The sequence below is a fragment of the Leopardus geoffroyi genome, chromosome C2 (assembly GCF_018350155.1).
Source record: "Leopardus geoffroyi isolate Oge1 chromosome C2, O.geoffroyi_Oge1_pat1.0, whole genome shotgun sequence".
NCBI lineage: Eukaryota > Metazoa > Chordata > Mammalia > Carnivora > Felidae > Leopardus > Leopardus geoffroyi.
The window spans coordinates 41,931,906-41,944,816 of record NC_059333.1 but is presented as its reverse complement, the minus strand read 5'-3'; the positions used below and the strand labels follow the sequence as shown (position 1 = coordinate 41,944,816).

The 12,911-nt window shown below is 36.0% G+C and overlaps 1 protein-coding gene across 3 annotated transcripts in view; it reads right to left on the bottom strand.

Moving 5' to 3' along the window:
• EPHA3 (EPH receptor A3) overlaps nt 1–12,911 on the bottom strand; it is a 357,381-nt gene that overhangs the window by 22,319 nt on the left and 322,151 nt on the right. For all 3 annotated transcript variants that reach the window (XM_045501700.1, XM_045501699.1, XM_045501701.1), the window contains exons 14-15: nt 4,780–4,929; nt 3,092–3,285 (exon numbers count right to left, since the gene is read on the bottom strand). In XM_045501700.1, the coding sequence (XP_045357656.1) occupies nt 3,092–3,285; nt 4,780–4,929 (344 nt within the window). The remainder of the gene's footprint in view (nt 1–3,091; nt 3,286–4,779; nt 4,930–12,911) is intronic.

Below are 12,911 nucleotides of genomic sequence, written 5' to 3'. Positions count from 1 at the left end.
CATAAAATTTCAGAATATTGTTTGAGATGACTGTGAAACTTATTTGAGAAGTTTGGCCATGAAGGCTTGCAGATAAATAAGGAAGGAGTTGGCAGAGATGTGAGGCCGGCAGAGGTAATGTTGGCAAACAGCATTTCCTAAGTTGCCTTTATGACAACAATCACCTGAAGTTTTTTTCAAGCATCCAAATTCCATTCCCCTTTCCTAGACATTCTGGATCAGTAGTTGGGCGAGACCTGGATAGCTGAATGTTTAATTAGCTCCTCCCAGTGATTCTTCTTGCCAGGGAAATTTGAGAAACAATGTAATAGACCATATTTCTATAACAATGGTTCTGCCAACAAAAGGACCTGGGTATGCAAGGGAGAAGGAGAGGGAGAAAGAGGGGAGAGCAAGGGACAGAAGGGAAGGATTTGCCTCTGACAAATAGAGGGACACTTCCTCTCTTCTTCTCTTGTAATCAGAGAAAGAGAGGGGGAGAAAAAGATAAGACGCATGGGTGCAGGCACCAGTAATTTTTTGTTTTGCTGCTGGAATTTCCCATTTGATGGCTTGCATTTTCTTGATGAAGTATGTGGCAAGGGCATCACCGAAAAATTACAGGGGGAAGGGAATGAGTTTAATCAGTTATGATAAAGGATGAAGTAATCATTGTCAAAGTGGGAAAGCAAGTTTTCTAAAGGAAAAATAAATATTTTCTTGACATTGTTGCATGGCAACTTGTTTGTTACTAATAAATTTACAATGATGCAATCCACCCACTTGTGTGTTTTAATGGCAATAAGTAAACCTATAAACATAATTTCTAAGACTTTTATATTTAAGTGAATCAAGATGTATGACACTTATTAGAAAACTATTTTCACGAAAATTACATGTTTTCTGACAAAATACACAGAATTTATTCAAGCATTAAAGAATATATATTAGGAGAGGGGTGCCTGAGTGGCTAAGTTAGTTAAGCAAAGCCTGATTGGGATTCTCTCTCCTTCTTTCTCTCTGCCCCTCCCCTGCTCATGCTTGCTCTCTCTTTCTCAAAATACATAAACATTTAAAAAAGAATATATGTTAGGAGAAATAATATTAAATTCCAATAAGAATGGAAAAATGAACTTAAGAAGTATGCTAAAATTTGGATATCTTGGCATACTACAATATGATATTAACACCATTTTTCCATGCAGAAGTGGAGTTAAATATCCCTTGATCCTATTAGATGGGTCGGTTTTTATATTGATAATACCATCCTATGGAAATGGTTTGAATGTTTTCTTTTCTTTTTTTTTTAATTTTTTTTTTCAACATTTATTTTTTTTGGGACAGAGAGAGACAGAGCATGAACGGGGGAGGGGCAGAGAGAGAGGGAGACACAGAATCGGAAACAGGCTCCAGGCTCTGAGCCATCAGCCCAGAGCCTGACGCGGGGCTCGAACTCACGGACCGCGAGATCGTGACCTGGCTGAAGTCGGACGCTTAACCGACTGCGCCACCCAGGCGCCCCGAATGTTTTCTTTATGATATGGAAATAATTGAAAAATGTGGAGTTTTTTTTTCTCTAGGATTGATATTGAGTAAGGATAAAAAGAAATGGCTTCGGGGTACAAAACAAGGACCCTATGGCTCAGGGAAGGATGAGTTTGTTATACTGTTGGTTGTCAAACTGTCAGTTGGATATCCAAAAGAGTCTGTACAGTTTCTCTCTGTGAAGATTGGGATAGAGATTCATTCTTACAGGATAAATTATGAGTAGTTTTTCCTACAAGAATATGTCAAGTTCAATCTAGTGACCCCTAAATGCTATTTTCAACAAATAATCTATAAATTTTAGATACTGATATTAAGACTTTGGTTCAGATTCCCCTTAGTCATTTTATCCAAATATAGTGCAAAAGCTGGATCATGTATGTTCAAAAGAATGGTTCCTTTTAATGTCAAAAAAAAATCATATACGCGATTATAAAGTGCAACAGCAAATGCTCTATCAGTTTGAAAGTCGTAATTCTTGGTGATTATCAATAAAGACAGCAAAAAAGAAAGAAATTCCTACCAGTAAGGCAGTATTTTATATCTTTTACACATGAGTCACAGTAAATCATCACTATGTAGCATTTATACGTGTCACTTAATACTGTGGATTTCTAGGCACATGAAGTGTAGTTCTTTTACTAAAACCATATAACCGTCCTATAAGAGCACATATCATTAGAATGTAAAAGAATTGTTCTTCTCTTATATGTACAATGAGAATATAAATCATTAAACATGACAGTTAGCTTTGCCTTTAGTTTCACTAGGAAGTACTAAATATATTAACACTTCTTTGTTCTCGTGGCCCCTGGCAAAATTCATCTCTTCTTCCCTATTTCTTTAATTGCACTTTTTAAGATACATTTTCACTTCCATTTCCCAACACCATGAGGAGAACTGAGTGATTTCTTAACTAGGCGGGAGATGCATAAAACCTAATGGATGTCATGCATTCTGGGTTGCATTATGGCTATCATGTACTGACATTTGTGTTGCAGTCTGGGGACACCAACACTTTCGTTCTCAGTTTTCTTCTCTACGATGTCTAACAAAGCTGTTGGCACATGGTATGGGTTAAACAAACTTTGTTTAATTACACGGTGGGGGAAACTGCATTCTGCTAGCCGGTGCAATATTTGAGAAGCATTTTTATTTTTGAAGTTTTATTTTAAATGAGGAATGAATCAGGACTTCACTAGAATTTACCACCACTCAAGATTTCATTTTTTTTCCTTTAAAAGAATTTTGTTTAAACAGTAGAGAGTGAAAAGGAGCCATGTGTCTGGGGTTCCTATTTTCCAAAGACTTAAACACAGCCTGAATGTAGACTAATTCCTAGTCAAGATGGACGTTAGAAATATCTCTGAATCTTATCATCATGGATAATTCCTCTTGGAAGATTTTTTTTTAAAGAAAGAAAAAAAAAGACACTTTTCTCCATTACTCAGGAATACAAGTTTCAAAGAATGCAATGAGGGAGGTGGGAGGAAAAAAAAATAATACACTGGAGATAGAAAATACATCAATTTCAGAGTGAGTGCAGAATGTAAAATCTAAGTGTCACCTTGCTGCTGCACTGGTGATGATCTTCAGGCTGCCCGGGTTCCGGATAAGCTTGTCCAGAATGCTGACAATCTGCTCAAACTTGGGTCTGTTGTTTCTGTCTTTCTGCCAGCAGTCCAGCATCAGCTGGTACAATGCAGCTGGGCAGTCCATGGGGGGCGGCAGCCGATAGCCTTCATCCACAGCTTTGATCACCTGTGTGAGAAGCAGTTTCCAGGGACTTAAGAGCTGAGACTCCTTTTATTTTCCATGGGCAGGGCACACCAAGATGAATATTTTAAAGTTAAGTGAGAAAGTTCTCATTTTAAGTTGCTGGAAAGGATAACAGCTTATCAAATAAGTAAGAGATTATTCATCATTGGAAATGTTATACACAGGAAGATCGACAGAGAAAGTGAATTTAGGAAAGAAGCATTTGTAAAGATACTTTGCAGAATAAAATCAAAAGAAACATTCTATGATATAGGAAACTCAGAATTACAAAGAAACTATTACTTGGTAATACAGATGTATGTGGAATATTGTTCATATATGAATGAGTGCAGAGAAAGTCTACAGATTTCAGTTGGACTTAATTCAAACAGTACCTTTCAAGTCATAGTAAATTCCTTAGGTAAAATCCTACGTGCTGAACCATGAAGTAACTATTAATTCATTTGTACTTTTAAATCACCCAAAACAGTGATTTTTCAAACTTACTGTGTATCAGAATAATCTGGAGGACTTATTAATACAAAGATGGCTCTCCTCTGATTCGTCAGTCTCGAGGAAGGCCTGAGAATTTGCATTACTACAAATTCCCAGGCCACGCTAGAGGTGGTAGTCCAGAGACCTCACTTTGAGATCCTCTAATATAGAGAAGATTGGGAAAATAGAGATGTGGAAGAGTCCGATTTTCCCAGCACTGTCACAAAAAACAGCTTGACTAGAGAAGTATAGAAAGGTTTTTATATACAAATACAGTAAAAGCAGTTTTGTATGTAGTGAGTAGGAAATGACTAAAAGCATCTCAGCTTTCCATCTTAGGAATCTTTAAGGTCCAGCTCATAGTCTCCAGCTAAGCATAAAGAAAAATCTCTGAGTGCTGATCCCATGTCAATAGCATCCTTTTATGAAGCATTTGCAAAGCATCACTCACAAAAACACAAATCCTTTTGAAAAATCACATCACAGTTACCACAGAAAGTTAAAGATCATTTTTCCATCCAGACACTTCAGGGTGTGTAACTAAATTCGTGTGCAAGTTTAATACATGAAGAGAAACAACATACTGCAGATTGGCTGTTTTGTCTGACTTTGGGAAATACTATGTTTAAGGAAACAAAATGTTGGCACAGATCATTAATTAAACCTACGAAGGGTGGCAGTAATGTGGTTTATTAATATTACATAGAAGCACTTTTGTAGCAAAAGTGCTTTGGTTATCTTTGTGGTCACTTATTTCCTTACATTCTTGCGACAAATGTCTTCATTTTCTCTCATTTCTAAACCCCTGCTTAAGGGAAACATGTAAAGTTGTAAAAGCAACTCAATTAATATCCTTGCAAGACCTGGAAACTATTTCATTTCTTCTAAGTATTCTGTTTCAATGTCACAAACTGGGAGCCACCTGGTTTCATTATGCTCCACTTCCTTGCACAGCTTGATCTCTTAATCTGAACCCATAATTCATTGACTACAAATACTTACATCCTGATTGGACATCTCCCAGTATGGTCTCTCTCCATAGGACATCACCTCCCAGAGAACAATCCCGTAACTCCACACATCGCTGGCTGACGTGAACTTGCGGTAAGCTATAGCTTCTGGTGATGTCCATCGGATCGGGATCTTGCCTCCCTTTTAATATAAAATCATGTACATGCACGATCAATGCATAAACTAGCTAACATATAATATAAAACCCGACTGCAGTTGAGTGCTTCTCTTCTGAAGTGGAATATGGGTTTCTGCTGAGATATCTTGATATTCTATTTAAAAATTTTTTTTAATGTTTATTTATTTTGGGGAAAGAGAGACAGAGCATGAGCAGAGGAGGGGCAGAGAGAGAGAGAGAGAGGGAGACACAGAATCTGAAACAGGCTCCAGGTTCTGAGCTGTCAGCACAGAACCAGATGCGGGCTCGAACTCGGGAACAGCAAGATCACGACCTAGGCCAAAGTCTGACATTCAACCAAGTGAGCCGCCCAGCTGCCCCTTGATATTCTATTTTAATATTAAGCAGAAATGAGTGGCATACCATGTACTGAGGTGTTTACTTCCAATCATCAAGGAAAGGCAAACATTTAAAAACTGCTCAACTGCTGGTTTATGTCAACTATGGCACATTAATTACTCATGTGCAACACAGTGACCCAAAGGAGATGTGCTAAAGACTATCTTAGAATTGAATGAGGTATCCTGAGTCAACCTTTATTGATTTAGCATAGATTTATGCTTGACCAAGCAATCTTAGTTCAGAATACAAGTTAATACTTGTAAAGAACTTATACCATTCCTCGACACAAAAGTTCTCGTTGACATTTGTTTACTAAATAAATTCAAAATAAAATTATACTTCTAAAAAACTCTCCTCGGTACCCAGTGCTTCACTGCATCATTAATGGCTGAAGTACCTTCCATGTCCTAGGTAGACACCATATGAACCAGATAGATATAATGACTACATTCCCAGAACTTATAGTCTGGAGGAGAATATTGCTTCTCTGAGTTATGGGAGGTATGAAGGTATGACTCCCATGGAATTTGCTCTCAGTTTAATAAATACGTTTAATAAAAATGTGTTGAGTAGCAACCATATGGGAAGTATTATGATAGTCACTCCGGGTGAGACAAAAATAAATAACACACTAGCCCTTCTGTTGGGAAAATATCAGGCAAATAGGAATGATAATTAGTTGTTTTGAATAACAAAATGCAGAAAGAAATAAGTATCTAGTACTTTGTTTTCCAACTTTACTATGTATATGAATCATCTGGAGCTTGTGCCCATGGAAATTCTGATTCAGTAGTTGCAGAGTGTAGCCATGGTCTGCGTGTCTAAAAAGCTCCAGGTGATGCTGACCACGCCGGTCATGGACCTCGCAGTGAGTTAGGAACAGTAGCAGAGACAGCTGTGATGCAGAACAAGGGCCTGAGATGCTCACTAGAGAGACCGAGGAGGTCACATATGGATTGAGCCTTACAGGATGTACAAGTTTTTCATACAAGTAGTAGCTTTGTCCTATATGTTGCCATACATAAAATTCTTGTACCCAAACTATAATTTGAAATCCTTTGCCTATGAAAAGCTAAATAGATCATAAAGCTGAGGATAATGAGCATGAGCCCCATGAGCCTGTACTCACTGCAGAGAGCAATGGTCTTGCTTAGACATTATCTTGGCAAATGTGCCGGGTAGGCATTCAACAAGTGCTCACTGACTTGAATTGAATTACCTTTCTCCTAAATACGTGCCATTCTGTTTTTTCTTGGGAAGCTTTTTTCCCTGTCTGCCTTCTGCACCTAGTAAACTTAGTTGAACATCCTGGTCAAATGTAAACTCATTGGTGGAACATTTGGAAATGTTCCAGGCCAAGTTGGTCACTCCATGTTCTGTGATCCTTCTACCTTTCAATTATCTCGTGTAGACTGGGATGTTCAGAGGAGTTATAGGCTTGCTTCCTTTATCTCTGCATTCCCTTAGTTTAAAACAGGAGTCCGACTTTCAAGCTCTCCTGTTTACAACCTTGTTTCCTGGAGGTGTGTGTGTATTTGTTGAGAGAGAGGACCATGTTATGGGCTTAGAGTGGTAGATTTTACTGAAGATATTTAATGATTTTGAGCATTTACAGCCTATTTTTAGAAAATAATACATTGAGCCTAGTTTTTCAGAAAATGTATAAATACTAAGAATGAACCTGTGAATAGCATAATAATAGCTTTAAAAAATCATACTATTTATTTATGTCTTCCTTCCAAGCATGCTATTTAACAATGCTGTTATTTCCATAATAATAGTAAATATAAGAATTACTGAACAACAAGTTTTTACAGTATCTACAAAATTATGAAAATATCTCCCAGGGTATTGCATGGATTAAAAATTTTAGAGTCTGAAGAATGCTTTAAAGATTTTCATTTGGCTCCATAGATAATATGCATCTTCTACCAACTGTTTCAATATTAGTATTGCAGGTACTCTACCAGCCTAAAACCTAAATTTATCACTGCTAGCTTAATAACCATTGTTTCTTAATATGAATATTACACTATTCCTTTGTAGGATGAGTAAATACAATTCTTAAACATAAAAATTAACGCATGGCTGAGACTCATACGCTGACTGAAAGTAAATGACCTATTTAACTTCGAGGTGAGTATGTCTATTTCTGAGTTTACTCCAAAGACATCTTAGCAAAACAAAATTAAAAAATCAAAAATAAAATGGCCATGTCTAAAATTTGGAGCACTGGGAGAAAAGAAAATTTCAAGTGTTAGATCGACAGCAAATGAGAATAACATTTTAACAGGAATAAAAGTCATACCATTCATTGCATTCTATTTGTGATATCTCAAAGTTCAACATTCTAGGCCTTGTGGCAGATGGCTAGTCTGTTGCATATTGCATATTTTTTTTTCCACAAATGGCAATGTGTTCTACATTGCCCCATGCAACTTGCAGTCCAGTATGGATAGGAGAGATTATCAAGTACTTGAGAGGGATATTTGATCTTCGTTCCCATTTTTTACACATTCTTTACACATGTTAGGTAATTTCACAACAAGCTCTCTCTACAGTAGCACTACTGATACTTTAGACCAAATTATTTGTTGTGGGGGCTGTCTTGTGCATTGAAAGATGTTTAGTAGCATCCCTGGCCTTTACCCACTAGATAACATTAGCATCCCTCCAATTGTGACAGCCAAAAATGCCTCAAGACAATGCCAAATATCCCCTAGGAGGAAAATTATCCTCACTTGAAAACTACTGGTTTAGATGGTATGTGACAAGCTTTAATTAGCAAGGGAAAATCATTCAGATGAGGTCCAGGATTTATCTGGGATTTTATATAGACTAAATGGAATTATCTTTTTCTTTTTTTAACACCATTCCTGTACTTTCCATGGATATTTTTATTTATGTTCTTGTCAAGTAAGGGTCAAGTTCAACAGAGCTAATCTTCTTATACTTGGGTTTTGGTAAATATAACAGTATCTCTTTGAGATATTTACCTCTGTTTTTAATTATTTTTATGTTTTTAATATTTTTGTTATTTTATTTTCTCCTTTCTTTTTACCTTTCTTCCATTCTTTTATTCAAAAATAGGGTAACTTCCTATTGATAGTGAAACTTTTCTTTATTAAATAGAGGTATATATGACCAAAGAGTTTAGTAAAAAATAAGTTTTTACTTCAAGAGCAAACACTATCTGTGGCTACAAAAGCATAAATGTCATTGACATAGACACTGGATGCCAGTCCTTGAGGGCCCAATTCGGTTCTGAAACACGGATGAAAGAAGAACCCATACATTTTAATACAGTCTAACTTCCCGATAAGGCTGTCTGCCTTCAAGTTAAATATCTGTAGATCTGAGACTATCAAAATAAAATAAAATGAATCTATAAGAATTGACTAAATTTTTTACAAGTCGCCCATTGTAGAGTTTATTCATACTTTTTCTCTTGACTGATCACAAAAGTTCCTCTCCACACCCACCTACTCCCCACCTCAACAAATTCAAGCTCATATTGTTTGACATTTTTTTTTTCTTTTTCAGGTCCAGAAATTGCTTTCTCCATTACATATGTTGGGGTGTATTTTGAAATTTTAGAGGCATTTCGAATAACTGCCAAACACATCCTGCAGTGGGCTATCCAAAAATATGGATTCAGTGAGACAAAAAGTCCTCTTTGCCATACTTCTTTCCTGCCACAGTAAAACTATTCCAGTACAACTGTCCTTAATGAGCTAAAACTCTGAAATCAGTTGACCATTTCAAGTTTGGTTGGTAAAATGCTACTGGGCATTCAGAGTACTGTAAAGCACAGCTTGTTACCATAAAGATAATTTATGACGATGTGTTCTTTTACGATATATAAATACATTGTAAAATGACCACATTTACTTAAGGTGCTCTCTATGTCTACATGTAAGCTTCCCAGATTTTTATGTATTTGAGAAAGGCCTGCAATTGCCTGGGGCAAGCTCAGAATCACAGTATGTGGAGTGTGTCTAAAGCCTCAATTGCAGAGGGAACTCTATAAAAGAATTAGAAGTTAATGCTTGTTTCCCATATTTAGAAGCCCACACCTAGGGCCAGTTTCTCCCAGTGTGATGTCTCATCCTGTATAACTCAGTAATTGGGGGTGCAGGGGAATTTATAGTCATTGTTCCATTTGCATTTTTAAGTTGAGCAGAAATCAAGAGTCTTAGTTTCCAGCTTAATTTTAGCATACTGTTTAATTTTAGCCAAGTTTCTTAACTTCTCTGTTCAGCTATCTTGTCATTCATATCTTGTCATAGGATCGTGGGGGATATCTCTAACAGCTGTGCTGACCTATGAACAACTTTCTTAGGTCTACTCCTTCAACTTTCAAATTTCTGTCTTAAACCTACATGTGTATCAAGGATGCTGACATTTTCAATGTTAATTATTTTGGACTCTTAAAGATGATCCTAAGCTTTGGCTACTACATATCTATTGGGTGTCATATCTGGATTGAATTCTATAGAATTCGTACAGAAAATTTAAAAGAGAAGAATAAAATGGTGCAAGTGAAGACACTAGGAATTTTCTGGAAAGAGGAATTACATAATTGCTATACTCAAATCCAGGATTAGTTGAAGGAGTCCAAAACCTTGTTCACTTTGTCCAGAAATAGCAGTTAGAGTAAACCTATTCTCAAAAGATCCTGCAATTCAGTTCTCTAAGCTTAATGAATTTAGACAGTTCAAATGAGACATTTGGCTAAGAGCCCGAATTTTTCAGGCGCTCAACTAAAGTCAGCTCTTTCACTATGGGTTAGGGGGCTTCAAGTCTTGATTTCTAAGAAAAGGAGTATAATTGCTGAACTCTCTGGACATTAAGGCATAATATCTCATATCTGCCCCAATTTTTCTTTAATTATATACACAAATCTCTCCCTGCTGATTTAGTAAATGCTTTGCGGATCCACAGTTCACATTGCCTGCTGGTGAGCTCTGTCAGGTCATACTTAGAGTGACAAAGGACTTTGGAGAGTTTATCTTAGTAAACCCTAAGTAATTGAGTGTTTAACCTGGAGGCAAATATTGGCTTCTCAGGTTAAAAGTGGAACCATAGAGATAAATCATTTGACACTAGGATTTAGCATCTATGTATTGTCAGGGCCTAAACTTCACTCACCGTAGACAACACTAGACAACAAGGTGAAGGGCAAGCCGGGAAGACTCCCAGGGGAAGCATCTGTTCTAATCCCCAGTAGTTCAAATCTAAAAGCCATTGAGAGAATTGTTTCAGCAGATGTTGATTGCCACAAGAGATCAGAGACAGATGATCTCTTAGGTAGCAAAGCCTATCCCTTGAACTTTTGAAATGTTTCAACATTATGTGAAATGTTTAAGAATTTCTTAAAAAATAGGAAAATCTTCACCTTGAAATCTAAGTTACTCTATGGCTACCCAGGTAATGCAATTCAAATAGGTAATTTTTCTGTTATTTTCAAATTAGTTCCTCTGATATATAATGTCTGTCTTCAACAAAAACAATGCCAAAATTTATGGATACGGTTAAAAATGTTTCAGAGTTCAGTGAGGTTTTAAATGCTAAACTTTGTGGTTTATACATACTCAACCCTAATTTTGTTTAAAGAAATTCACTTAAGAGTGTGTGTTTTTAGCACTCGGAATACAATTTTCCAAAGAGGCAATGCTATAAGTAAATAAGTCAGAAAGATCTATTCAGTGTACAAGAATATTATATAATTGCAATAAAAATAATAGAAATATTAGATTCATTCTAGTAATTAACCAAAAAACACAAAACTTGAGTAAGTTTAATACTGATGATTGAAAAATAAGGAAAGATGAAATGATAGGTTGAGAACCTCATAATATCCAGAGAACCTCATAATATCCAAAAGACAATTCGGACTAGACATCAAAGCAATGATTCCCTTAAAGGTCTATGTTTAGTAAATACCTGCCTGAAATATAGGGGGATTCCAGAGCAGTGGTCAGCAAATGAAAAAGAAAACCCTGACATATAGAATGATCATTGAAAAGGGGTGATAGGGCAGAAATGAGTCGAATTATTAGTCATTCCAGACATCAAGAAGTAAGACTGACTTAGGACATCAAGACTGCTGTACTTCCTGTCCCCCCACCCCACCCCCCCCAAAAAAAAGAAGAAAAAAAAAAAAGAAAAGAAAAAGAAAAGAAAAAAAAAGACCGCTGTATTTTCCAATGCCAAAGGAATCTGGGGCTGGTCAATGGCTTTGGGGAACCTGGGAAAAGCTTCAGGCAATGTGTCATCACATATTTTAAAATGTGGAATATTCACAGTGAACTGGAAATAATTTCAGAAAGTGAGTTTTACTAAGCTTCCAGGGCTCACCAACATTACAAACTAGACCAGTCACTATTAGCCTGATGTTTAGTCTGAGTTAAATCATTAATCTGACTACTTAATTTGTCTTCTTGCAAAGTGAGCCTGTTGGACTTAGAACAATGATTAAAATTAATTTATTAAATTGAAAACATAGTTAAAACAAAGTAAATCTGGTTAATTAACCTGGATATTTATATTATTTGTTCCTTCACTCTCTCCAATTCACTGCTCTAATGTCATTTTCTCAGGGAAACTCTCTTGATCTTTCTTTTTTTGTTGTTGGTTTTTTGTTGTTGTTGTTGTTGTTGTTGTTGTTGTTTTTTTGATCTTTCTAACTAAAATAACACACTCGGCCACTACCCACATTCTCCATGTTACTTCTATGCCTTGCTGTAACTTTACTTGTTTGTTTATTACCTGAATTCCCACACTAGAATGTAAACTCATGAGGTCATAGCTTTGTTTTATTTACTGCTGGGTCCTTTTGCCCTAGAACAGTATCTGGTATATGGTAGGCACTCAAATATGGAATGAATGAATGATGCATTTTAGAGAAAATTGTTAGTGCTAGAGATGGTGTGTAATATATTACATACAACCTTCTCACTACTATGTTCCACTCCAAAATTATAGCTATGATTTTTCTCCACATAAATCTAGATAAATTGTTTTCATGTGTTAAAATATTTGTGGTATCTAACTCTCTAAATTGGGTGAGTAGAAAGTACCAGATCTCTCATTAAATTTTGATACAACATTGACAATTGAGATTACTAAATTTTCTAGCCTTTCCTGATTTTTGAATATGTGGCTTTATTTTGTGAAGCTACACGAGGCATGTTCATACTGATTCTCAGAGAGTAGGGAATAAAGTCATGACTGACATTATTTATTTTGGTTCAAAGCTTAAAACACATTACTATATGAAGGCCACTGATTAGATATTTATGTATTTTTTTTTCATTCTTAGGTGAATGACATATGACATATACTACTTATCAAAAGAATATAATTTTCTTTCTGCATCACACTGCTTTTTGGTATGCATAGTTTTTAGTCCTTGACTACAGAATCAAGGTTCATATTTTCTATTATTTACGTCCTTAGAATGGAGGTATCCTGAACAGGAACATTTAACTACTTAGCTTTTAACTTAGCTTTTAACTACTTAGCTAATTTAACATTAGCCACTTAAAAAAAAAATTCTTATCTTACAAATGAAATTAGGTAAAATAAAGCTATCATAGAA